The sequence below is a fragment of the Bufo bufo genome, chromosome 11 (genome assembly GCF_905171765.1).
Source record: "Bufo bufo chromosome 11, aBufBuf1.1, whole genome shotgun sequence".
NCBI lineage: Eukaryota > Metazoa > Chordata > Amphibia > Anura > Bufonidae > Bufo > Bufo bufo.
This window is the reverse complement of record NC_053399.1, coordinates 68213276-68241034: the sequence shown is the minus strand read 5'-3', so window position 1 is coordinate 68241034 and position 27759 is coordinate 68213276. Positions and strand designations below refer to the sequence as shown.

General features: G+C 44.3%; 1 protein-coding gene across 4 annotated transcripts in view; it reads left to right on the top strand.

Moving 5' to 3' along the window:
- GEMIN2 (gem nuclear organelle associated protein 2) overlaps positions 1 to 27759 on the top strand; it is a 210191-nt gene that overhangs the window by 49883 nt on the left and 132549 nt on the right. For all 4 annotated transcript variants that reach the window (XM_040410958.1, XM_040410957.1, XM_040410955.1 and 1 more), the window contains exon 2: positions 6616 to 6700. In XM_040410958.1, coding sequence (XP_040266892.1) covers positions 6616 to 6700 — 85 coding nt within the window. The remainder of the gene's footprint in view (positions 1 to 6615; positions 6701 to 27759) is intronic.

The window sequence follows — 27759 nt, the reverse complement described above, 5'->3', positions numbered from 1 at the left end:
TGATCTGTTATATGACTTGTCTGCTCCTCTGCTGGTCCTTTTCATCGGTTGGATCCAGCAGAGGAGCAGACTGAACTGTGAGTAGAACCAACACTACACTGTAGCCCCAGATCACCCCCTGCACCCCAATTAACCCTTTGATCACCCCTTTGATCGCCCCTGTCAATCACCAGTGAAAGGAAAAAAAGTGATCAGTGTAAACTGTCACTTTTTTTTTTTCACTAGTATTGGCTGTTAGGTTTTAGGGATAGTTTAGGCCCCTTGGTTAGGTAGTTAGCGTCAGTTAGCGCCCACCCCACCGCACCGCAGTCACTTTTATTCGCTGAATAGCGTATCGCTAATCAGCATTTGTACTTTTATAGTATCTGTAAGTGATCAAAACTGATCACGGTCAGATCTATAATAGTATTAGTGTCACTTTAGTTCGCCCTCCACCCAAAACGCAGTGTTTGCCCGATCAGGCCTGATCGGTCGCCCACACGTGCGTTCACCCACGCCCGCCCCACCGCAGTGACAAAAAATATATATTTTTTGATCACTGCACATTCATTTTACACGCACTGCGGCGATAAAAAAATCAGTTTTGATATTTTTTATCAACCGCAGCGGCCTCCGGTACTTCGCTAGCCTCCCCTTTGTAAGACAGGTTTGCTTTTTTTCTTGGGTAGTCTCAGGGAATACCCCTAAATTTAGTAGTCCAAAATGTCAAACAGGGGGTATTCTTCTGAAGAGGCCTACAGGATTCTGACCCAGTCGGATGAGGAGTGGGAACCCTCATCTGATGAATCTAGCGGGTCAGAATATGAACCTGTGGAAAGCAGTGGCTCTCTGACCCAAAGTTCGGACGAGGAGGTGGAGGTCCCTGGCAGCACCAGGCGTACCCGGCCCCATGTCGCTAGACCACAGGTTATGCAGGATCCGCTTCAAGAGCAGCAGAGTGGGGCTGTCGCTGCCGGATCACGTGGTGAGGCATACACCAGCAGCGCAGCCCTCCCTGGACCTAGTACCAGCACTGCCGTACAACATGGTGACGTGGCGAGCACCAGAAGGGCAGTTGAAGCTGGTACGGTGGCACGTGCACTAGTTACCCCGTCGCAGCCACCGCAAAGACAGGCCCGTAGAGCCCCTAGAATCCCTGAGGTGCTGGCAAACCCTGATTGGCAGTCACCAACTTCAGCCGCACCTGTAGTTCCCCCTTTCACCGCCCAGTCTGGAGTTCGGGTTGAGACGGCTCAAATCGTTTCGGCCCTGGGATTTTTTGAGCTGTTCTTGACTGCGGAGCTCTTGGACTTAGTCGTGGCAGAGACCAACCAGTATGCCACACAATTTATATCCGCCAACCCGGGAAGCTTTTATGCCCAGCCTTTCCGGTGGAAACCAGTCCAAGTTTCCGAAATTAAAATTTTTTTGGGCCTTCTCCTCAACATGGGCCTGACAAAAAAGCATGAATTGCGGTCATATTGGTCAACGCACCCGATTCATCACATGCCCATGTTCTCTGCTGCTATGTCCAGGGCACGATTTGAGGCCATCCTCCGTTTCCTGCATTTTAGCGACAACACCACCTCCCGTCCCAGAGGCCACCCAGCTTTTGACCGGCTCCACAAAATTCGGCCCCTCATAGACCATTTCAACCAGAAATTTGCAGATTTGTATACCCCCGAGCAAAACATCTGCGTAGACGAGTCCCTAATACATTTTACCGGGCGCCTTGGCTTCAAACAGTACATCCCAAGCAAGCGTGCCCGGTATGGGGTCAAATTGTATAAGCTCTGTGAAAGGGCCACAGGCTATACCCACAAATTTCGTGTCTATGAGGGAAAAGATCAGACCCTGGAGCCGGTCGGTTGCCCTGACTACCTGGGGAGCAGTGGGAAGACAGTCTGGGACTTGGTGTCACCCTTATTCGGCAAGGGGTACCATCTTTATGTGGACAATTTTTACACAAGTGTGGCCCTCTTTAGGCATTTGTTTCTAGAACGGATTTGCGCCTGTGGCACCGCGCGAACTAGTCGCGTGGGCTTCCCCCAACGGCTTGTAACCACCCGTCTTGCAAGGGGGCAGAGGGCTGCCTTGTGTAACGAAGAACTGCTCGCGGTGAAATGGAGAGACAAGCGTGACGTTTACATGCTCTCCTCCATTCACGCAGACACGACAATCCAAATTGAGCGAGCAACCCGTGTCATTGAAAAGCCCCTCTGTGTCCACGACTATAATGCGCTCATGGGAGGGGTGGACTTCAATGACCAGATGTTGTCTCCGTATTTAGTTTCCCGCAGAACCAGACGCTGGTATAAGAAGGTGTCTGTATATTTAATTCAATTGGCGCTGTACAATAGTTTTGTTCTCTACAGTAAGGCTGGGAGAACACGATCTTTCCTCAAATTCCAGGAAGAGATCATCGAGAACCTCCTTTACCCAGGAGGTTCCGTGGCCCCATCCCCCAGTGTAGTTAGCCGTCTACACGAGCGACATTTCCCCAGTGTCGTTTCTGGTACCTCAACCCAACCGTCACCCCGAAAAAGATGTCGTGTCTGTAGCAGGAGTGGAATAAGGCGTGACACCCGCTATTTCTGTCCTGACTGTGCTGACCACCCTGCCCTATGCTATGGAGAGTGTTTCCGGAAGTACCACACACAGGTACACCTAGCATAGGGATTGCATCTCACAGGACAGGCACACAGGGCTATTAGGGCCCTTTTACTCTCAGCTGCTGCAAACCTCTCCTTTCACCTGGGATAAAGTGCATAACGTACTTCGCCACATCTTTGGGCGATTTGCGCTTTGCACATTGTCCCATGGGGAAGGAGAGGTTTGTTCTATAAAGGTAAAAAAAACTAAACAAAAAAAAAATTACCGGTAAGTAAAAAAGTTTAAAAAGTTTAAAAAAGTTAATATGTTCTGTTCTAAAGTTAATAAAGTTATTGCTTTGCGGCCTGGTTTTTTCTTTTTTGTTTTGTTTTTTTTACCTTCCAGGTGGACCAACCGATCGACCAGCTGCAGCACTGATGTGCATTCGGACAGAAGCATTGCGCTGCTGTCAGATTACACGCAAGTCGGTGTATGCGGCGCTGCAAGACGAGATTTCTCCTCTGCAGTAAAAGATATGTTTGCCGAGGCATATGAGCTGAGGAGGTGGCGGTGTTCATATACTTTGGCAAACACTTTGTATATATAAAAAAAAAAATCCCGGCAATGATTTATTCATCCACATCGATTGATGTGAATGGAGAAATCTGGTTTGCCAGGGCATACGAGCTAAGTGGGTATGGATGTTGGGCGGAGCTCCTATGTCCTGGCAGACGCCTTTCCCCTCCTTTTTCTTTTTTTGGCAGAGATTTTTTCATCCACATTGATCGATGCGAATGAAGAAATCTGTGCCGTTCATTTTTTTCTTTCAGCCCAGAGGCTGAACGGAAAAAAAAAATCTCATTACCCGTATGCTCAATATAAGGAGAATAGCAGAAACTCCTAATGCTGGGCATACATGTAATGATTGCGGAGACCCTCAAATGCCAGGGCAGTACAAACACCCCACAAATAACACCATTTTGGAAAGAAGACACCCCAAGGTATTTGCTGAGGGGCATATTGAGTCCATGAAAGATTGAAATTTTTGTCCCAAGTTAGCGGAAAGGGAGACTTTGTGAGAACAAAATCCAAAAAATCAATTTCCGCTAACTTGTGCCAAAATTTTTTTTTTTCAATGAACTCGCCATGCCCCTCATTGAATACCTTGGGGTGTCTTCTTTCCAAAATGGGGTCACATGTGGGGTATTTATACTGCCCTGGCATTTTAGGGGCCCCAAAGCGTGAGAAGAAGTCTGGTATCCAAATGTCTAAAAATGCCCTCCTAAAAGGAATTTGGGCCCCTTTGCCCACCTAGGCTGCAAAAGTGTCACACATGTGGTATCTCCGTATTCAGCAGAAGTTGGGGAATATGTTTTGGGGTGTCATTTTACATATACCCATGCTGGGTGAGATAAATATCTTGGTCAAATGCCAACTTTGTATAAAAAAAATGGGAAAAGTTGTCTTTTGCCAAGATATTTCTCTCACCCAGCATGGGTATATGTAAAATGACACCCCAAAACACATTCCTTACCTTCTTCTGAGTACGGAGATACCAGATGTGTGACACTTTTTTGCAGCCTAGCTGGGCAAAGGGGCCCACATTCCAAAGAGCACCTTTCAGATTTCACAGGTCATTTACCTACTTACCAGACATTAGGGCCCCTGGAAAATGCCAGGGCAGTATAACTGCCCCACAAGTGACCCCATTTTGGAAAGAAGACACCCCAAGGTATTCCGTGAGGGGCATGGCAAGTTCCTAGAATTTTTTATTTTTTGTCACAAGTTAGTGGAAAATGATGATTTTTTTTTTTTTTTTTTTTTTTTCATACAAAGTCTCCTATTCCACTAACTTGTGACAAAAAAAAAAAATTTCCATGAACTCACTATGCCCATCAGCGAATACCTTGGGGTCTCTTCTTTCCAAAATGGGGTCACTTGTGGGGTAGTTATACTGCCCTGGCATTCTAGGGGCCCAAATGTGTGGTAAGGAGTTTGAAATCAAATTCAGTAAAAAATGACCTGTGAAATCCAAAAGGTGCTCTTTGGAATATGGGCCCCTTTGCCCACCTAGGCTGCAAAAAAGTGTCACACATCTGGTATCTCCGTACTCAGGAGAAGGTGGGGAATGTGTTTTGGGGTGTCATTTTACATATACCCATGCTGGGTGAGAGAAATATCTTGGCAAAAGACAACTTTTCCCATTTTTTTATACAAAGTTGTCATTTGACCAAGATATTTATCTCACCCAGCATGGGTATATGTAAAAAGACACCCCAAAACACATTCCTCAACTTCTCCTGAGTACGGGGATACCAGATGTGTGACACTTTTTTGCAGCCTAGGTGGGCAAAGGGGCCCATATTCCAAAGAGCACCTTTCGGATTTCACTCGTCATTTTTTACAGAATTTGATTTCAAACTCCTTACCACACATTTGGGCCCCTAGAATGCCAGGGCAGTATAACTACCCCACAAGTGACCCCATTTTGGAAAGAAGAGACCCCAAGGTATTCGCTGATGGGCATAGTGAGTTCATGGAAGTTTTTATTTTTTGTCACAAGTTAGTGGAATATGAGACTTTTGTATGAAAAAAAAAAAAAATCATCATTTTCCACTAACTTGTGACAAAAAATAAAAAATTCTAGGAACTCGCCATGCCCCTCACGGAATAGCTTGGGGTGTCTTCTTTCCAAAATGGGGTCACTTGTGGGGTAGTTATACTGCCCTGGCATTCTAGGGGCCCAAATGTGTGGTAAGGAGTTAGAAATCAAATTCTGTAAAAAATGATGAGTGAAATCCGAAAGGTGCTCTTTGGAATATGGGCCCCTTTGCCCACCTAGGCTGCAAAAAAGTGTCACACATCTGGTATCTCCGTACTCAGGAGAAGGTGGGGAATGTGTTTTGGGGTGTCATTTTATATATACCCATGCTGGGTGAGAGAAATATCTTGGCAAAAGACAACTTTTCCCATTTTTTTATACAAAGTTGTCATTTGACCAAGATATTTATCTCACCCAGCATGGGTATATGTAAAAAGACACCCCAAAACACATTCCTCAACTTCTCCTGAGTACGGGGATACCAGATGTGTGACACTTTTTTGCAGCCTAGGTGGGCAAAGGGGCCCATATTCCAAAGAGCACCTTTCGGATTTCACTCGTCATTTTTTACTGAATTTGATTTCAAACTCCTTACCACACATTTGGGCCCCTAGAATGCCAGGGCAGTATAACTACCCCACAAGTGACCCCATTTTGGAAAGAAGAGACCCCAAGGTATTCGCTGATGGGCATAGTGAGTTCATAGAACTTTTTATTTTTTGTCACAAGTTAGTGGAATATGAGACTTTGTAAGAAAAAAAAAAAAAAAAAAAAAAATCATCATTTTCCGCTAACTTGTGACAAAAAATAAAAAGTTCTATGAACTCACTATGCCCATCAGCGAATACCTTAGGGTGTGTACTTTCAGAAATGGGGTCATTTGTGGGGTGTTTGTACTGTCTGGGCATTGTAGAACCTCAGGAAACATGACAGGTGCTCAGAAAGTCAGAGCTGCTTCAAAAAGCGGAAATTCACATTTTTGTACCATAGTTTGTAAACGCTATAACTTTTACCCAAACCATTTTTTTTTTACCCAAACATTTTTTTTTTATCAAAGACATGTAGAACTATAAACTTAGAGCAAAATTTCTATATGGATGTCGTTTTTTTTGCAAAATTTTACAACTGAAAGTGAAAAATGTCATTTTTTTGCAAAAAAATCGTTAAATTTCGATTAATAAAAAAAAAAGTAAAAATGTCAGCAGCAATGAAATACCACCAAATGAAAGCTTTATTAGTGAGAAGAAAAGGAGGTAAAATTCATTCGGGTGGTAAGTTGCATGACCGAGCAATAAATGGTGAAAGTAGTGTAGGTCAGAAGTGTAAAAAGTGGCCTGGTCTTTCAGGGTGTTTAAGCACTGGGGGCTGAGGTGGTTAATGGGAAAGAAAATGTTGCCTTCAGTAGAGACACAACCATTCTGATTGTCTTTATCTTGTTTTAGGATTGAGGCTGCACGATGTCCTGATGTAGTCATTGCTCAGATTGATCCTAAAAAACTGAGAAAGAAGCAAACAGTCGGTATTGCTGTAAGTAAAATGTTTTTTGTTTTTGAGAGCCCATTTGCGGACAGGAAATGGGAACCAGCAATATCTTTAAAAGGATGTGTGAATGGACCCTTACCCGCGGGGGATATCTCGGGAGTCCCCTTATAATTTATGTTGCAGCTGGGCGGTGTTCTCCTGGAAGAGTAGGTTTTCTCTTCCTTCTTGCAAAAACATGGCAGAGTGTCTGCAGCGTGAGGAAGCAGAGGTTCTGGGACGCAGCATCAAGGCCTGGTGGTGATGCACCGGAAGTGATTGTGTGCGTTCCACCGGATATGGGAAGGAGTGCGCGCCTTACAAAGAGAGGACACTGGCCACCCACCATGGGAAGTGGTGTTTTTCCTTGCCTAAACTTTTATCTCCTCAGCGAATCATGCAGGAAGAGGGTGAGAAGGGTCAGCACACTGAATGACAAACATGGCTCTAAATCCAGCACGGTATTCCTGGTGGGGTAAGAGGAGGTTATACACCAGTATCTCTCTTATGGGAGAGTTTTCCTTTTTAAAACAAATTCTGATGTATTGGGGATTATGTGTGTTTTAGGTAACTAGGGATATCCTCAGAAAAGCCACGCACAAGACAAAGGGCAGAGGATGGGGCATTCTATATAATAAAATCTATGTGTGCCGATTTTAAGTGTGCTGGCCAATCGGCACACATGCACTGACACCGCCTGCAGCGCCCATACAGTTGCGCCCGGCGGCAGTCTCTGTGAGTGGAGGTGAGAGGCCACAGCCATCCTCTGTCATCCCGAGCTTCAGGCAGCTGACGTGGGGAAACTTCCCCGCCCCCTTCCTCCCCCTATTACTCTGACTACATCTGCACACTCCGGCCATGACATTAGAGAGAGCTAGGGAGGGGGCTACAGGGGCTATATTATAGAGATGGAGGGGGATACAGGAGGAAATACATTGTACTGTATACATATTACACTCCAACCTCCATCATATTATCATTGTACACGTATTACACTCCAACCCCCATCGTTACACTACAGCCCTCATTGGAGTGTAATATCTCTATAATGATGGGGGTTGAAGTGTATAGTGATGGGGGTATAATGATGCTGATGGGTCCCTGCACCACGCATGCCCAGTATAACAAACGGCACACGGACGCAGGGCACTCGCACAGGGATTTTATGTGATGGGGGCTGAAGTGTAATCCTACATAATAAAATCTGTGTGAGTGCCCTGTGTCCGTGTGTGTATGCCGTTTGTTATACTGGGCATGCGTGGCGCGGGGACCCATCAACACACAGCGCTCCACACGCCCGCTTGCACCTGCACGCCGGCCCACTGCTGTGCCCAGCTCCACCATGCCTCCCTCTCCCCCTCCAGCATCCTCTGCAGCCTCCTCACACTCCAGGATCCCCATCATTATACACATATTACACTCCAATGAGGGCTGTAGTGTAATGATGGGGGTTGGAGTGTAATACATGTGTAATGCTCTCTGCCTGTGATAGCTTCCCTCACTTGCTACTGTGCGGCCATTTCCTGACTTTGGTGGGCGAAATAAGAGCGAGGAGGATGCGGACGCTGCAGGGACTAACATATGCCCTCTGTGCTGACAGATACCCGGATCGGAGGTCCCCAGTGCTCCCAGCTTTGTCCTCCCAGGCTCTTTTGGAGTTCTATGAACTCCAGGATGCGATGCTGCAGCAGGTACAGGGCCACTTTCTGCCCGGTGCGCAGGTGTGGGATGTGCGTAAGGGTGTCTGGTGAAGGATACGTTGTGGCAGGCAGCGGTTGCAGTGCCTGCATCCCGTGGTGTCAGTTGGCTATAGAGGAAGCTGGAGGGGGAGGCACGGTGGAGCTGGGCACAGCAGCGGGCCAATGCGCAGGGGTGGGTGGTGAGTGCGGAGCGCCGTGTGTTGATTGGCCGCCGTGCATGCGCACTTAACTAATTGGCAGACACACACGGACGCACACTGGGATTTTATTATTATATAGGATATATATCTACTATAATAAAAGCCCTGTGTGCGCGTGCTCAGGGCTGCGTGTCCGTGCTTGTGTGGCAATAATTGAACTGCGCATGTGCGGCGCTCCCTCCAGTCAACACACGATGCCCAATTCAGCGCTACACTCAATCAACACCGCCCCACACGCAACCGCGCCGCCCACACCAACGCGCACGGCGCCCCGACCAATCGTCACACAAAGCTCTGCACGCCAGCCAATCGCAGGTTATGGTGTGTTCTCCACATTGGAGCGCCGCCATTACTGTTCGTGCATCACACAGCCGCACAGTTCCAGCACACTCAGCCACAAACGACAGCCGCTGCCGGCAGTCCCAGTCACCAGTTGCTGCCAGCAGTCTCAGCCAGCAGTAATGGTGACACCAACCACAGCCACCGGCCACAGTGCCAGCAGTCTCTGCCACCAGCCACAGTGCCATTTAATATGGACTGTTCCTACTAATGTTATGCACTAATGTTCTAGCGCCTGTTATTGTAACAGGCTTAATGTCTAGTATGTGTGAATTTTTTTTATAAAATTGAGCCCATTATAACCTAAAGTGTGTTGTTAGACGTGTCTGGATAAAGTGGTTGTGAAGGAGTCCCCTTTATTCCAGAATAGACAGTATTTGATTAAATTCGAGGTTCGGTCACCTATGGAGCAGTTTAACCACCTCCGGACCGCTGTACGCAGATTCGCGTTCCGGAGGTGGCAGCCCTGCGCTCAGCGACGCATATACGCGTCATCTCGCGTGAGCCGGGATTTCCTGTGAACGCGCGCACACAGGCGCGCGCGCTCACAGGAACGGAAGGTAAGAGAGTTGATCTCCAGCCTGCCAGCGGCGATCGTTCGCTGGCAGGCTGGAGATGTGTTTTTTTTAACCCCTAACAGGTATATTAGACGCTGTTTTGATAACAGCGTCTAATATACCTGGTCCTCTGGTGGTCCCCTTTGTTTGGATCGACCACCAGAGGACACAGGTAGCTCAGTAAAGTCCCACCAAGCACCACTACACTACACTACACCCCCCCCCCGTCACTTATTAACCCCTTATTAGCCCCTGATCACCCCTGATCACCCCATATAGACTCCCTGATCACCCCCCTGTCATTGATTACACCCCTGTCATTGATCAACCCCCTGTAAAGCTCCATTCAGATGTCCGCATGATTTTTACGGATCCACTGATAGATGGATCGGATCCGCAAAACGCATCCGGACGTCTGAATGAAGCCTTACAGGGGCGTGATCAATGACTGTGGTTATCACCCCATATAGACTCCCTGATCACACCCCTGTCATTGATTACCCCCCTGTCATTGATCAACCCCCTGTAAAGCTCCATTCAGATGTCCGCATGATTTTTACGGATCCACTGATAGATGGATCGGATCCGCAAAACGCATCCGGACGTCTGAATGAAGCCTTACAGGGGCGTGATCAATGACTGTGGTGATCACCCCATATAGACTCCCTGATCACCCCCCTGTCATTGATTACCCCCCCTGTCATTGATTACCCCCCTGTAAAGCTCCATTCAGATGTCCGCATGATTTTTACGGATCCACTGATAGATGGATCGGATCCGCAAAACGCATCCGGACGTCTGAATGAAGCCTTACAGGGGCGTGATCAATGACTGTGGTTATCACCCCATATAGACTCCCTGATCACACCCCTGTCATTGATCAACCCCCTGTAAAGCTCCATTCAGATGTCCGCATGATTTTTACGGATCCACTGATAGATGGATCGGATCCGCAAAACGCATCCGGACGTCTGAATGAAGCCTTACAGGGGCATGATCAATGACTGTGGTTATCACCCCATATAGACTCCCTGATCACCCCCCTGTCATTGATTACACCCCTGTCATTGATTACCCCCCTGTAAAGCTCCATTCAGATGTCCGCATGATTTTTACGGATGCACTGATAGATGGATCGGATCCACAAAACGCATCCGGACGTCTGAATGAAGCCTTACAGGGGCGTGATCAATGACTGTGGTGATCACCCCATATAGACTCCCTGATCACCCCCCTGTCATTGATCAACCCCCCTGTCATTGATCACCCCCCCTGTCATTGATCACCCCCCCTGTCATTGATCACCCCCCCTGTCATTGATCACCCCCCCTGTCATTGATCACCCCCCCTGTCATTGATCACCCCCCCTGTCATTGATCACCCCCCCTGTCATTGATCACCCCCCCTGTCATTGATCACCCCCCCTGTCATTGATCACCCCCCCCTGTCATTGATCACCCCCCCCTGTCATTGATCACCCCCCCCCTGTCATTGATCACCCCCCCCTGTCATTGATCACCCCCCCCTGTCATTGATCACCCCCCCCTGTCATTGATCACCCCCCCTGTCATTGATCACCCCCCCTGTCATTGATCACCCCCCCTGTCATTGATCACCCCCCCTGTCATTGATCACCCCCCTGTCATTGATCACCCCCCTGTCATTGATCACCCCCCTGTCATTGATCACCCCCCCTGTCATTGATCACCCCCCTGTAAGGCTCCATTCAGACATTTTTTTGGCCCAAGTTAGCGGAATTTTTTTTTTTTTTTTCTTACAAAGTCTCATATTCCACTAACTTGTGTCAAAAAATAAAATCTCACATGAACTCACCATACCCCTCACGGAATCCAAATGCGTAAAATTTTTTAGACATTTATATTCCAGACTTCTTCTCACGCTTTAGGGCCCCTAGAATGCCAGGGCAGTATAAATACCCCACATGTGACCCCATTTCGGAAAGAAGACACCCCAAGGTATTCCGTGAGGGGCATATTGAGTCCATGAAAGATTGAAATTTTTGTCCAAAGTTAGCGGAACAGGAGACTTTGTGAGAAAAAAAATAAAAAATATCAATTTCCGCTAACTTGTGCCCAAAAAAAAAAATTTCTATGAACTCGCCATGCCCCTCATTGAATACCTTGGGGTGTCTTCTTTCCAAAATGGGGTCACATGTGGGGTATTTATACTGCCCTGGCATTCTAGGGGCCCCAAAGCGTGAGAAGAAGTCTGGTATCCAAATGTCTAAAAATGCCCTCCTAAAATGAATTTGGGCCCCTTTGCGCATCTAGGCTGCAAAAAAGTGTCACACATGTGGTATCGCCGTACTCAGGAGAAGTTGGGGAATGTGTTTTGGGGTGTCATTTTACATATACCCATGCTGGGTGAGATAAATATCTTGGTCAAATGCCAACTTTGTATAAAAAAATGGGAAAAGTTGTCTTTTGCCAAGATATTTCTCTCACCCAGCATGGGTATATGTAAAATGACACCCCAAAACACATTCCCCACCTTCTCCTGAGTACGGAGATACCAGATGTGTGACACTTTTTTGCAGCCTAGGTGGGCAAAGGGGCCCACATTCCAAAGAGCACCTTTAGGATTTCACAGGTCATTTACCTACTTACCACACATTAGGGCCCCTGGAAAATGCCAGGGCAGTATAACTACCCCACAAGTGACCCTATTTTGGAAAGAAGACACCCCAAGGTATTCCGTGAGGGGCATGGCGAGTTCCTAGAATTTTTTATTTTTTGTCACAAGTTAGTGGAAAATGATGATGATTTTTTTTTTTTTTTTTTCATACAAAGTCTCATATTCCACTAACTTGTGACAAAAAATAAAAACTTCCATGAACTCACTATGCCCATCAGCGAATACCTTGGGGTCTCTTCTTTCCAAAATGGGGTCACTTATGGGGTAGTTATACTGCCCTGGCATTCTAGGGGCCCAAATGTGTGGTAAGGAGTTTGAAATCAAATTCTGTAAAAATTGACCTGTGAAATCCGAAAGGTGCTCTTTGGAATATGGGCCCCTTTGCCCACCTAGGCTGCAAAAAAGTGTCACACATCTGGTATCTCCGTACTCAGGAGAAGGTGGGGAATGTGTTTTGGGGTGTCTTTTTACATATACCCATGCTGGGTGAGATAAATATCTTGGTCAAATGCCAACTTTGTATAAAAAAAATGGGAAAAGTTGTCTTTTGCCAAGATATTTCTCTCACCCAGCATGGGTATATGTAAAATGACACCCCAAAACACATTCCCCACCTTCTCCTGAGTACGGCAATACCAGATGTGTGACACTTTTTTGCAGCCTAGGTGGGCAAAGGGGCCCATATTCCAAAGAGCACCTTTCGGATTTCACAGGTCATTTTTTTACAGAATTTGATTTCAAACTCCTTACCACACATTTGGGCCCCTAGAATGCCAGGGCAGTATAACTACCCCACAAGTGACCCCATTTTGGAAAGAAGAGACCCCAAGGTATTCGCTGATGGGCATAGTGAGTTCATAGAACTTTTTATTTTTTGTCACAAGTTAGTGGAATATGAGACTTTGTAAGAAAAAAAAAAAAAAAAAAATCATCATTTTCCGCTAACTTGTGACAAAAAATAAAAAGTTCTATGAACTCACTATGCCCATCAGCGAATACCTTAGGGTGTGTACTTTCCGAAATGGGGTCATTTGTGGGGTGTTTGTACTGTCTGGCCATTGTAGAACCTCAGGAAACATGACAGGTGCTCAGAAAGTCAGAGCTGCTTCAAAAAGCGGAAATTCACATTTTTGTACCATAGTTTGTAAACGCTATAACTTTTACCCAAACCATTTTTTTTTTACCCAAACATTTTTTTTTTTTATCAAAGACATGTAGAACAATAAATTTAGAGCAAAATTTATATATGGATGTCGTTTTTTTTGCAAAATTTTACAACTGAAAGTGAAAAATGTCATTTTTTTGCAAAAAAAATCGTTAAATTTCGATTAATAACAAAAAAAGTAAAAATGTCAGCAGCAATGAAATACCACCAAATGAAAGCTCTATTAGTGAGAAGAAAAGGAGGTAAAATTCATTTGGGTGGTAAGTTGCATGACCGAGCAATAAACGGTGAAAGTAGTGTAGGTCAGAAGTGTAAAAAGTGGCCTGGTCTTTCAGGGTGTTTAAGCACTGGGGGCTGAGGTGGTTAAAAAAGAATTACCCTGTTCGTCTAAGCAGAAAATGTCCAGTTCATGGAAATGAGCTCCAGTGACTCCGACCCAAAGGAGAAAAGGCAAGTGGAGGACTCTGATTCATCCTCAGGTGACCAAACAGGGAGAACATTGTTTTGTGTGGACATTTGTACATGTGGGCTAGAGAGAATGCAAATCAAGAATGCAGCCATTTGCATAGGAAATATCTTACTAAGCCCTTCAGGACCTTGAAGTTTTTTCATTTCTGTTTTATTCCCTGCCTTCCCAGAGCCATAACTTTTAACTGTTTGTAGTTTTAATACCATTTTGGAGTTTGGCTTTTGGTTCGCTTTTTATAAAATTTTTGGAATTTGACTAGAATGGGGCTGAGCTGCAGCTAAGCCATGTGACCGATGTACAATGGTGTCACATGACCTAGGAAGAGGCTGCAGCACTTAGAGTGCCCAGCCTCTTCTAATAGCTGATTGGTGGGGGTCCTGGGTGTCTGACCCACGCCGATCCAATATTAAGGACCTCTCCCGAGGGTAGGTGTGAGAAATGGACAACCTTTGTCGTAACTTTTATCTGTGTGTGTTTTTATATCTGTCGTGTTACTCTGTTTTCATGCTATTTTGTATGATGCCGTTTAGTCAGAATTGGTAGGAGCTAAAACACATTCACCTTTGATGGGATTTAATTTAGCATCCTCCTGCTAACAAAGGTAGTGGTAACAAAGTTTCCTGGACCGGACACTAGAGCCTCATGGTAATGCCTGAGACATCAGACATATTGGCACCGGTGCACAGCAGACATCCAGAAGCTTTCAAATAGAGTACCAGAAGATGAAGAAAATATCTCATAAGCGATAACTAATCTCTGGTACAACTCGCATAATATTGTAATCATTTCATTCTGTATAATGTGGGTATTGTAGGGAGTCCAAACATCTCACCCCTGACAGCCAGCATTACTACATAACCAGTATCTCACCTTCTGGCACCCCTACACCGGTCATCGGCCTAATGTTTTAATAAAACATGTCGCGGCCGAATATTCATTAGTGTGGATGGGAAGCCATGTTTTATTTAATATTTCATGTCTGTCAGCGGAGTAAGAGGTCGAGCCTGCACAGCTAATGAGGAGCTTCCCAGAAGGCTGGGACTAGAATAGGAGGGAGACCCTCTGCCAAAAGGGGATAAAAATGAGATGATTGAGAGCATTTCATTGACACAATTTGGGGATCCGATCAACATTTGGTTGTGTTCCTCGTCCTCCTGTCTCCGGAACCAGAACGGACTCTGATCATGCAATCCGTTGAGTAGTAAGAACCTTTTTGTTTTTATCCTTTTTTATTTTTCTAACAGTTTTGTGAACGTTTATGTATGTCTCTTATTTGTTTTAATTTTTATAACTAAGTACTGTACATTTTTTAGTACAATAAAGCACAACTTTAATGGTTTTGCCTTGTGCCCAGAATGAGCCCAGTAACCTTCATTTTTAACTGTATAAGTGTGGTTTGCATTACCGTGTATTTTGCTATAGTGTGGCCAGTGATCCTGTGAGCCTGCTTGCTCTCTGTGGGCCCCTAATTAATTGGTGTATTAATTTTAAATGTCATAGATGGTGGTAGCGTGTTGAGGTGCATTAAAGGCTGTGTCGAGGTGTGATCTAGGTTCAATCTGAGGCCTGTGTGTAGGAGTGAGATTGAGCACATGAAATAGATCGACCTTTGGCAGTCTTCTCCAGGTCACGTGACAGGGCGGTTCCCGTACGTGACAATACGTCATCAGTATTTATTCCCAGATAACCACGTTAAATATATTCCAATGCAGTGCTGCTACCTGCAGGCCATCAATATACTGAAATCCTTGTACAGGCTCAAGCCCATAACTAGTGCAGACTGCCTTCCCCGATTTCAGCCAGGGAAAAGCGTCACAGGCCGGCAAGCTTTTGGTTATGGTGCTCTCAGATGTCATGGTCACATTTTACCACAGCATCTGAGGGGTTAAATGTCTTTGGCATGATCACTGATTGAAGACCTTAGCCATTGTTCTCTGCTTTGTATACAGCAGAAACTCAGAGGTTATGGCGTTGGCTGCACTCACGAACAGGTGCTGTCTTTAATGACCAGATTTTCCGACCTACGTGTATGGCAAAGGTACAGGAAAAATCTAAGAAACAACTGATTCAACTCTCATATAAAATAAGTTTTTTACTGAACAGACTGTTCTGGATCGTGTTTTTTTTTTTTTTTTTTGTTTTTGTGTGATGAGGCCTACTTTTCCGTGCGCCCTTCTTCTTCTTTTTTTTTTTTTATTTTTTTTTTTTTAGCTCACTTTGTTCCATTTTATCACGCCGTAGTAGTTTTTGTCACTGTTTTTTTCTTTATTTTATTCATTCGTTCATTTTCAGAACAGAAGCAGACATCTTTATTTTTTATTTTTTATTTTTTTTTATACAGTCCTTTACACCCTCCCTATGACAGAACCTAATAGGCCATTGTATCCCTTCTCCTGTCACTGATGTCATATGTGCAGTGACTGCACTCTCAAAATCGCCATGGTGAAAATGTATATCACTGTGTGAAAGTAGTCCTCAACTGCATCACACATTTTTTTTGTCATAAATTGGGAAGGGGTTAAATACTGGTGCAAAGTAGAACTGGCTTAGTTGCCCATAACAACCAGTCACATTCCTCCTTTCATTTTCCAAAAGGAGCTGTCCAAAAAGAAAGGTAGAATCTGGATGCCATGAGCAACAAAGCCACTTCTACTATACACCAACTTCAATAACCCCCATTGTAACTGCTGTAAACAGCCTCTTTAGTCAACAGCCTGTTTTGAGCCTTAATAACCAAGCGTTTTTCCCCCCTCTCCTATGACCGCACCCATGGAGAGACCGCGTCCTACTCCTCAGGACAGGAAACGGGAACCAGAAGCCGCTTTAAAAGAGAGACCACCCTCTCCACCTCCAGTTCTGTTTCCTGTCCTAAGGGGACAGGAGGGAATTTGGAAACCATCAGGATACAAAGAGCTGCGGGCACCCCAGCTGTTTTAATGTGTGTATGGAGGGCTTACCCGTGCGGCGTAAGTCTCTGTTAGGAGCGGCTGCTAAGTCTGGGCCTATTTCTCCCTCCTTCCCAGTCGAGGTTTGTGTGTGTTGGATGGGCGGCTGTTGGCACCTCGCCTGTTACCAGGGGGAGGGGCGTCTCAGCACGCAGAAGCCACTGAAACCACCAATGATACGCCGGTACCGCAGTGGGGTAAGAGGGGTTATCCCCCCCCTATGTGCAATATTGCTGATTTACTCATGGGGGTCATCTTCTGTTTCGAGTCTAGAAAGCTCTCCAGATCCAAAGACAAGGGTTGTGCAAGTTGCCAAGCAAGTTAATGGAGGATGAAGCTCCGTCCCTAATGGGCAGCATCAAGCAGATGATCCGGGAGGAGGCGGTCTGCTAAAGAACCGCCCTAGTACCTCTGCAGCTGCATCAAATCCCCCCTCTAGCGACAGTGATGTGCTTTCTGGATTGGAGGAAGAGGGAGAATGTATGGGCCCTAAATCATTGTGGTATTGTCACAACCAGACAGTTGAGAAGCTCTGACAGGAGCTTTCCAGATCCTCCTCCTTGAGTTTCTTTGTTTTGGTTAAGTTCCTCATCTCGTTAGTCTATCTCAGCTGTCATGCAGTTGGACTGATTGCTGCCCTTTAAGTTCTTCCCCAGAATGCAGTAGTGTGCGGCTTATACAACTTCCTGGAGTGTGTGTGCATGCTGTTCCTAGTTCTCAGTCCACAGTCCCCAGTCGTCTGCAAGATAAGTTCTGTTTATGTATTTATGATTTTCTGGATCCAGGTGACCCTGACTCCCTCCGTGTCTGTGTAGGGAGCCGGTGGTCGTGTCCCCTCACTATTGTAGGGTCATCAGGTGTAAGATAGTCGAGGTACGTGGATATGCGCCCATCCACCTTTGGGGTGGTCGCATAGGCTGAGCAATAAGGGAGAGCGGCAGGTCTCTTGCAGGGGTCTCCCTTTTGTTCCTTAGTTGTGGATCCAGTGAGTCATTGTTCATATTGTATTGTCTTGTTTCCTGTACACCATCCGTGACAGGTATACAAGAAGGGAACACATGGTGGCTTGGTTCCGTTCATTGTATTATGTGTTAATAAAGTTCTTACCTGGTAATAGGTGTCATCCATGAAGATTAACAGCAACTTCTTGTCGGTTAACTTGATATTCACAATCATTGGATGGCAGCCTAACGGTAAAGGCAGGTGGACACCTATAAAAGAAGAGAAATAACATTAAGTGCACGTTCTCTGCGCTGAAAATAAGCGGAAGTAGGTTAAGTTATTAATAGTATGAGTAAATAATGGAACATCGCGGCCTGTATAATACACTAATCTTATTTCATGAAGCAAAATAAAAGTTTTCAAATATTTTAATTCTTAATTAGTTAATTCTTAGTCTCAAGTTATTTTAAAGAAAAACTGGAACATATTCCACTATGTATTTCATCAAATGACTCCTCTGACGAGGGTGGGAAGCAGCTTTTTCATACAGAGGACATTAATTCCCTAGTAAAAGTAGTAAGAGCTACAATTGATTTAGATGACCAAAAGCCACCACAGTCTGTTCCGGACTCTGAAGGGCTGGGCCCTAAGAGAAGAAAAGTATTTGTGCATAAAAATATTCAGGCTGTTATTGATAAAGAATGGAAAAAGCCTGATAGGAAGTTTTTTTTTATACCCTCCTCTGTTAAGTGAAAATACCACTTTGAGGAAGTATCTACCTCTTAAGATAGAGCCCCAAAGCTAGATGCCCCGGTGGCCAAAATGGCTAAAAAAACAAAAACAAAGCTCCCCTTTTGAGGATATGGGTTCTCTAAAGAACCCAATGGATAGAAGGGCGGGCAGACATTTATTTAAAGACAAATTGGGAAGCCTCGGCGGCGGCCTATAAGCCGGCTATTGCCGCTACTTCAGTAGCTAGATCCCTTAAGGCATGGATGAAGGAGTTGGAGGATCACATTAAAGGTGGTACCCCTAGGAAGCAATTGTTATCTTCTTTCCCTACTTTTTATAATGCCCTAGATTTTATGGCTATGCTTCGGCGGACTCCCTAACATTATCGGCCAGGGCTTCTGCCTTATCCAACTCTGCTCGTAGAGCTATCTGGTTAAAAAACTGGAACGGGGATGCTAGCTCTAAAGCTAAGCTTTGTGGCATTCTTATTTGGCCCGGTCCTCGACTATCTTCTTGAGAAGGCCTCTGATAAGAAAAGGGTCTTTCTTTCCACCAGTCAGCAGCCCCCTAAAAAAAAATCTTACCACCCCAGGTTTAACAGAGATGTTTTTAGGGGAAGAGAAAGGTCTAGACAATATACAGGAGATAAACATAGAAAAGTCCAGTTTGCACCCAAGTCAAAAGTGCAGTTTTTTTGGGGGGATGATCCTAGATTCAAGATCCCAGAGGTGTCTGTTGCACTTACACAAGGCTCTGCTGATCTCTTCAAGGATTCAGAACCTTCTTTCTCGGCAGGTAGTTTCCCTGAGGGAGGCTATGTTGGTGCTGGGGCTCATGACTGCCGCAATTCCCGGAGTGGGCCCAGTACAACTCAAGGCCCCTACAGCTCAGTCTCTCTCTTTTCAGCTATCATCCCAGACGTTTTCTTCTCTGGAGTGGTGGATGAATCTACAGAGGTGTGTTCCCTGGCACAGAGATGCTGTCCTCTTTGACCATGGATGCCAGCCTCTTCCGTTGGGGAGCCCATGTAGAGTCTTTGCAGGGGACCCGGGACTTCGATTCCCGTGCCCAGTCTCAAAATTCCAGAGACCTGAATGCTATCAGATTTAGCTTTGACTCTTCTGATGATCAGGAGCAGAAATGTCAGGATCTATTCAGACAACATGACAGCAGTTCCCCATATCAACAAACAGGGTGGTACCAGAGCTCAGAGTCTGATGGCCCTGAGCCACCAGATTTTCAGACTAGCGGAAGATTCTCTTATCTTTCTGCTGTGCATCTAAAAGGGGTAAACAACGTAGAAGCAGATTTCCTCAGCCGTCATCTATGCCAGGGCGAATGGTCCCTAGATCAGGGGGTTTTCAACAAAATTTCGGCCTCGTGGGGCGTCCCGAAAATAGACCTCTTTGCCACCAGGTCAAACAGAAAGAGAAAAGAACCCGCCACCTTTCTCCAAAGGAACAGCCGAGGGCTGTAGACGCGTTAGCTCAGTCCTGGGAAGGGGTCTTCTTGATGCCTTCCCCCTTCTGAAGCGGTTGCCAAGAGTCCTCAAAAAGATCAGGGAGCATTGTTTTACGGTTATAGTGATAGCCCCCTTTTGGCCAAAAACGGTGTGGTTTTCAGAGCTCTGCAGAATATCAATTACCACTCCCTTGGTTCTTCCAGTGTTCTGGGGACTTCTAGCTCAGGGACCAATCTTTCACCCAGAAATGGAGTCTTCATATGACTGCCTGGCTATTGACAGGGAAATTTAAAAAAGGGGTCTCTCTGAGGAGGTTATCACTACTTTGTTGGCGAGTCGTAAGAAGGTCACTTGAGATTTTATTAGAGAATTTGGAGAGCTTTCTGCAGATTTGCCAATAGATCAGTGGATGTTTGAGGCTCCAGATATTCCTCTTGTGTTAGATTTCTTGCAGGAAGGTTGGAGGAAGAAACTTGGGCCTGGCACTTTAAAGGTGCAGATATCAGCCTTAAGTGGCTTATTTGAATTTAAATTGGTGGGGAATCCCTGGGTGAAGAGATTCATCACTGCAGTTTCTAAGTTCTCCCCAGTTTGCAGAAATGGGTTCCCTCCTTGGGACTTAAACTTTTGGTTCTTTCAGCCCCGACGTCAGATCCTTTTCAGCCGATAGCCAGCATTTCCTCTAAGATGCTGGCTTTTCTCCTAGTGATTACCTCTGCTATAAGAGTTAGTGAGATTGCTGCTCTTTCCATTGACCAACCGTACGTAACAATCTTAGAGGATAGGGTGGTCCTGATCCTTCTTTTTTTTTTTTTCCCCTAAGGAGTCTTCCTCTTTTCACCGTTCCCAGGAGAGAGTTCTTCCTTCCTTCTGTGCTTCTCCAAAAAAAATAGAGAATTGGAGTTCCATTGTTTAGATGTGAGGAGATGTTTAATTCAGTATCTGCAGGTCACACAGCCCTGGAGGTCGTCCTCCCGTTTGTTGATTTCCTTTCAGGGTGCTAAGAAGGGCTCTGCTGCATCTTCCCAGACTATTGCTAGATGAATAAGGCAAGCTATTTACTTAGCATACTCATCCAAGGGAGCTATTCCACAATCTGGGTTCAGGGCTCACTCTACCAGATCAGTCTCTAATTCCTGGGCAGAGAGGGCCTTCACTTCTATAGAGCAGATTCCTAGGGCTTCCACCTGGAGTTCCCCCACATACATACTTCTTTCCCCTCAAGCACTATAGGCTTCAGCTACCTTCTAATGAAGGCCTGAGTTTTGGCTGTAAGATACTTCAGGCTATTGTTCCACTTTAAATAAATCTCGTCTAAATCTCCATGGGTGCTGTCATGGGCAAGGGGGAAAAATGAGATTACACTTATCGGTAATCTGTTTTCTTTGAGCCTATGACAGCACCTGGCTAATTCCCTTCCCCCAAAAGAGGATTATGATATATAAAAAAAAAAAGTTATCTATCTTATGTGTCTCCACTGGAAGTGGAGAGGGTGGGTCATCTTAAGCGGTTTCTGAGTCTCAGTCTCTTTCCAAGAGCTATAACTTTATTTTTCCATCTGTGTAGCAGTTTTTTTTTTTTTATTCTTTTGTGGGAAAAGCTGTCGTTTTTAATGGTGCCATTTTGGGGTACACATATCAACTCTTTATGGGAGAGAGATGGGGGGGGGGGGGGGGGGGAACAAAAGTACCGCCACTGAGTTTTTATGTTATAACTTTTGCAGCCTTCGTTTTTTGGCATAAATAACATGATTATCCTATTCTCTGGGTCAATATGTTCACAGCAATACTTAATACACATAGGGAGTCATTTATTAAGACCGAGGTCTAAAAACCTTTTTATAGCTGGCAGTGTAGCCGGCCTCTGCATATCCAGCACCAGTCTAAATGTAAGACTGCTTCCTTGCGGTCTTCTATTTAGACTGTTTTCCACGCTTAAAACAGGCGTAGAAAATGACAGACAGGCCTACCGGGCCTTCCCCGCCTATGCCACACTCTGTTTTTTTTTTTTTTTTTTTTTCCATGTAGCAGGATTACAATGGGGCGCAAACTGGGTGGATTTAATTTAAATCAATGTAAAAACACCAAGTTGGAGCTAACCTCACCATACACCACCGAGGAGCACGGACACAGAACCGGAACCAAGGATGAGAAGTAGCAAAAAAATATTGTCCAGCTTCACCTCGCAGTGCGTGTTTTATTAGGAAACGTGCTTAAAAACCAAACATCAGGCTCATATCATCAACATGTTTCGGATCAACATATATTACAGATCCTTCCTCATGATACAGAGAATAAGACTGACAAATCTTATATACAGAGTAAAAGCAGTGATTCAGCTGTGAATTATTGATTGGCAATTGGACTGCTTTCACCCCACCCACAGCATATACCACTGAGACACAGGAACAGAACTGCATGAGAAGAAGGGGAAAAAAAAAAAAAAAAATTTTTATTTTCACCCCTCTCTTCCTCCCACGCAAGAACCGCCCCTAAAGGACAAGAGAAGAAGATACATCTAATAATGCAATATTAAATCTTGTCTTTGATTAAGGCCCAAAGGCATACAGGACTGAAATCTAAAAATCCAATAGGCTTCTCTATTGAGAAGAGCTTTCCTATGGTCTCCGCCCCGTTTAGGAAAATTAACTCGTTCAATGCCCTGAACTTTCATGCCAGCAATATTGCCCTGGTGGCAGGAGGCAAAATGCTGGCTGACTGCTGACACATTTTTTACAAAAGCATGAGATATATCTGAGATATGTCTGCATATCCGAACTTTGAGGGCATTGGACGTGCATCCCACATATTGCAATTGACATGTAGAACAAGACACACAATACACCACATGTGTGGTATTGCAGTTAATGTATTGTTGTATCTCAAATAACTGCTGGGCTGCAACAGAGGCCACATTCCGTCCTGTTTGTACGACACTGCAACACGTACAAATGCGGTGCCCGCATTTGAACATCCCTTTAGACCTAAGCCAACATTGTTATGGTACCGTACCATCTGAAAACCGACTCGGACTGAGTTTTTGAGAAAGTGTTGGCGCCTTGCGGGCAACACATTTTATTCCCTTGTCCACAATCGGCTTCCAGGCGGCATCTGTGCGCAAAACTGTCAGATTCTTTCTGACAATCTTGCAGACATCCAGATATTCAAGACTATAGTTAGTTATAAAGAATGGCATTGCAGTCTGGCCTCCTTGTTTTAAACCTTTGTTTTTTTTATATTTAGGAAAAACCAGGTCTCGCCTGGGTAATGCAAGAGCTGTTTTTTTAGCTGTGTCTATTAAAGACTGGCCGTAACCTCTGGTCTGCAGCCGAGCAGTCAACTTTTCTGCCTCTCTGAGGAAGCACGTTTCCTAATAAAACACGCACTGCGAGGTGAAGCTGGACAATATTTTTTTGCTAATTTAAATCAATAGTCAGTAAGGCTTGATTTAAATCCTAGTTTTCTACATAAAGACTAATTCTTGCTGGAATAACTTATAATATGCAAGTAGATGAAGATTTTTTAGAATAACAACTTTTCATATTAGTTTGATTTAGGTTGATTCTGCATTCATAGGTTTGTAGAAGTTAGGATTAAGGTATTTTTCTCTACTCTGTTCATGTTATAACATTTTTGCTGTGAAGAAGAGGCATGTGATCTCTGCTGAGTCAAATTCAGTTTTGAGAACTGCAAAAGTAAACCAAGCATCTGTGATAATATCTTGTAGGCAGAGAAACTGCCCAATAATCTTACGAAAACCTCTGGAAGAGCATGACATTGTGAATGGATTAATGGAATTTATTTACCAAAAAAATTACACAATTAGAAACATAGAATGTGTGATAAGAACCATTTGGCCCATCTAGTCTGCCCAATATACAGAATACTATGGATAGCCCCTGGCCCTATCTTATATGAAGGATGGTCTTATTCCTATCCCATGCATGCTTAAACTCCTCCACTGTATTTGCAGCTACCACTTCTGCAGGAAGGCTATTCCATGCATCCACTACTCTCTCAGTAAAGTAATACTTCCTGATATTACTTTTAAACCTTTGCCCCTCTAATTTAAAACTGTCCTCTTGTAGCAGTTTTTCTTCTTTTAAATATTCTCTCCTCTTTTACCTTGTTGATTCCCTTTATGTATTTAAAAGTTTCTATCATATCCCCTCTGTCTCGTCTTTCTTCCAAGCTATACATGTTAAGGTCCTTTAATCTTTCCTGGTAAGTTTTATCCTGCAATCCATGTACCAGTTTAGTAGCTCTTCTCTGAACTCTCTCCAAAGTATCAATATCCTTCTGGAGATATGGTCTCCAGTACTGCGCACAATACTCCAAATGAGGTCTCACTAGTGCTCTGTAGAGCGGCATGAGCACCTCCCTCTTTCTACTGGTAATGCCTCTCCCTATACACCCAAGCATTCTGCTAGCATTTCCTGCTGCTCTATGACATTGTCTGCCTACCTTTAAGTCTTCTGAAATAATGATCCCTAAATCCCTTTCCTCAGATACAGAGGTTAGGACTGTATCACTGATTTTTATATTCTGCTCTTGGGTTTTTACGCCCCAGGTGCATGATCTTGCACTTGCTTATCAACATTAAATTTTAGTTGCCAGATTTTTGACCATTCCTCTAGTTTTCCTAAATCCTTTTCCATTTTGGTGTATCCCTCCAGGAACATCAACCCTGTTACAAATCTGTGTCATCAGCAAAAAGACACACCTTACCATCAAGGCCTTCTGCAATTTCGCTGATAAAGATATTAAACAATATGGGTCCCAGAACAGATCCCTGAGGTACCTCACTGGTAACAAGACCATGGTCTGAATATACTCCATTGACTACAACCCTCTGTCCTGCAGCCACTGCCTAATCCATTCAACAATATGGGAGTCCACGTACAGCCTTAGGGCTCTTTCACACCTGCGTTGTCCGGATACGTTGCCGGAATTACACGCCGGATCCGGAAAAATGCAAGTGAACTGAAAGCATTTGAAGACGGATCCGTCTTCAAAATGCGTTCAGTGTTACTATGGCACCCAGGACGCTATTAAAGTCCTGGTTGCCATAGTAGAAGTGGGGAGCGGGGGAGCAGTATACTTACCGTCCGTGCGCCTCCCGGGGCGCTCCAGAATGACGTCAGAGCGCCCCATGCGCATGGATGACGTGTCCATGCGACACGTCATCCATGAGCGTGGGGCGCCCTGACGTCACTCTGGAGCGCCCGGGGAGCCGCACGGACGGTAAGTATACTGCTCCCCCGCTCTCCACTACACTTTACCATGGCTGCCAGGACTTTAGCGTCCTGGAAGCCATGCTAACCATTCAGAAAAAGCTAAACGTCGGATCCGTCAATGCGCCGAAACGACGTTTAGCTTGAGGCCGGATCCGGATTAATGCCTTTCAATGGGCATTAATTCCGGATCCGGCCTTGCGGCAAGTGTTCCGGATTTTTGGCCGGAGCAAAAAGCGCAGCATGCTGCGGTATTTTCTCCGGCCAAAAAACGTTCCGTTCCGGAACTGAAGGCATCCTGATGCATCCTGAACGGATTTCTCTCCATTCAGAATGCATGGGGATAATCCTGATCAGGATTCTTCCGGCATAGAGCCCCGGCGACGGAACTCTATGCCGGAAGAAAAGAACGCAAGTGTGAAAGAGCCCTTATTCTACATAACTAAAAAACTAATCTTTATTTCATGATGGATTAACCTTTGGATGGTAATATATTTTCCTCAAAAAGCATTTTATATAAAAAAATCCCCATTTATTTTATTTATTTTTAAATAAAAATCTTATTATTATTATTTATTTATTTTATTTATATATATATATATTTTTTTATCATTGGTTTTTATCCACCCTGGGCACAAACACCAACCAAGACACTTGTATAGATAAATGGATTCTACTTAATTTTAGGTGTTGGTGTTCATCAGATAAAACAACGTGTTTTGGGGACTCGGGCCCCCTTCATCAGGTTAGCAGTTTGATGTTAAAATGAGAGAGGTTCTGGATATTTCTACATAATAAAATAATCATATTTAAGACACCTGGGTCAGCCGCAGGGGAGTGGCAACATCCCCCAGATTCCAAATATGCATATTGGGGTTCAACCATGTAGTGTGTTAAAACCATAGTTATAATAAAATAGTGGCTAGATACATATTCAATCTCCCCATGGTTGTTTAATAGATAATGAAATAAAATAAGCTTTGAGAATAAAAAGATAAGAGCTCGTAAAGATTTGGGCTGTGTGGATCACGTGATTGCAACCTCAGCGATCACGTGACCTGTTGCTAGGAGACGGACATGTTCAGTGTCTTTCACTACTGAGGAAGGGCCGGCCGGTGTTTGCTGGGCTGTCACGTGACTGTCGCGTCACATGACCCATAATGGGAGGGGTAGTGTTTGCTGTTGTATTTTAGACCGGGAATAGCAAAGGCCACCAATTGGAATTGATAGGGAAAATTTAGATGAATAGAGTGGTGTGTGTGTGTGTGGTGAACTGTGTGTGACCAATCCGCTCAGTGCTTGAAATCACAATCCACATAGCATATGTGAACGAGCAGAGTATACAATCAGTGCGCATGAAACGGCACACTTAGCGGTGAATACCGCAGTAGCATTATACTGTGAGTCTCTCACCCCCATAGCACAACGTGTCAAACATTGCAAGTCTAAACAGGCTGCAAATGACAATACATTTAAAAGGCTGTATGTGCGGGTGTTGATATCACATAATAGTAACACATTGTTCATCCCTTGAAAACAGTGTTTATTAAAATGGTTCTATAAAATAAAGCACTGAACGGACTACTGTTATACTATCATAGTAGTGGATTACAAATGTGTAGCTGATAGTACATTAAACGATCAATATCGCAGGTGAATTACACTACTAATAACCACCCCCATAATAACCACCCCCAGAACGGTTATATATGGAGGTGTTGATATTTTAATATAAAAAAACTACACACCACTCAATTTTCAACAAGCAGCCTTTATTATCAAACAGTGTTACAACAAAAAGCACATATCTTAGTACTGCCATATACTGGTGTTTAAAACTGATACCCTCTGCTTAGTCCTGATAGTTTTAATCATACACATTTTTTCTTTTCTATAATAGCAGTTTTAAGTGAATATAATAAAAGATGTAGTTTTAGATACATATTAAGCTAGGACCCCTAATAGGATTTTTTTTGGTCAGAGGACTGTTTTGTTTGTGGTCATGACACATGATGGCTGCGTCATGGAGAGATGCTGGACTGGAATTGGGTAATGTCATGTGATCGCAAGTGGCGCGGTCACATGACTGGTTGCCTAGGAGAGAGAAAACATGTGTTCTGTGATCGTTGGCAGTGCGACCAGATGACCAAGTGTCCTCAGCGGACCATGTATTGCAGATGCAGGAACCCGATTGGGAGACGAGATCTTTTAAACAAAGGCAGAATGTGATTTTATATAAAGGGGTTTACGTTATATGGACTATATAGAATTAATAAGCCTACAACAATTAAAGAAAGGCAGGATAAAAATGGAATCACTCCGATCATAAAATTATAAATTATACATAGGTTATTGCAAAGTGAATGACAAACACATATGGCTTCATGACTTCAAGAATACACATGGGTTATTAAAAGGTAGAAAACTTTAGTATACTTATGTTATTGTGGAATTAGTGACATACCATATATAGTTTTAAAAAGAGGGGGGGGAGTAATATTAAAATATATATATATATATATATATATATATATATATATATATATATATATATATATATATATATATATTATATTTTATCTCTATCTATATATCCCTTAATTATGTCCTAAAAAGTCTTCAGAGTGTTTTAGAGAGTAATTTAAAATTCCTTGTTTAGACCATATGGA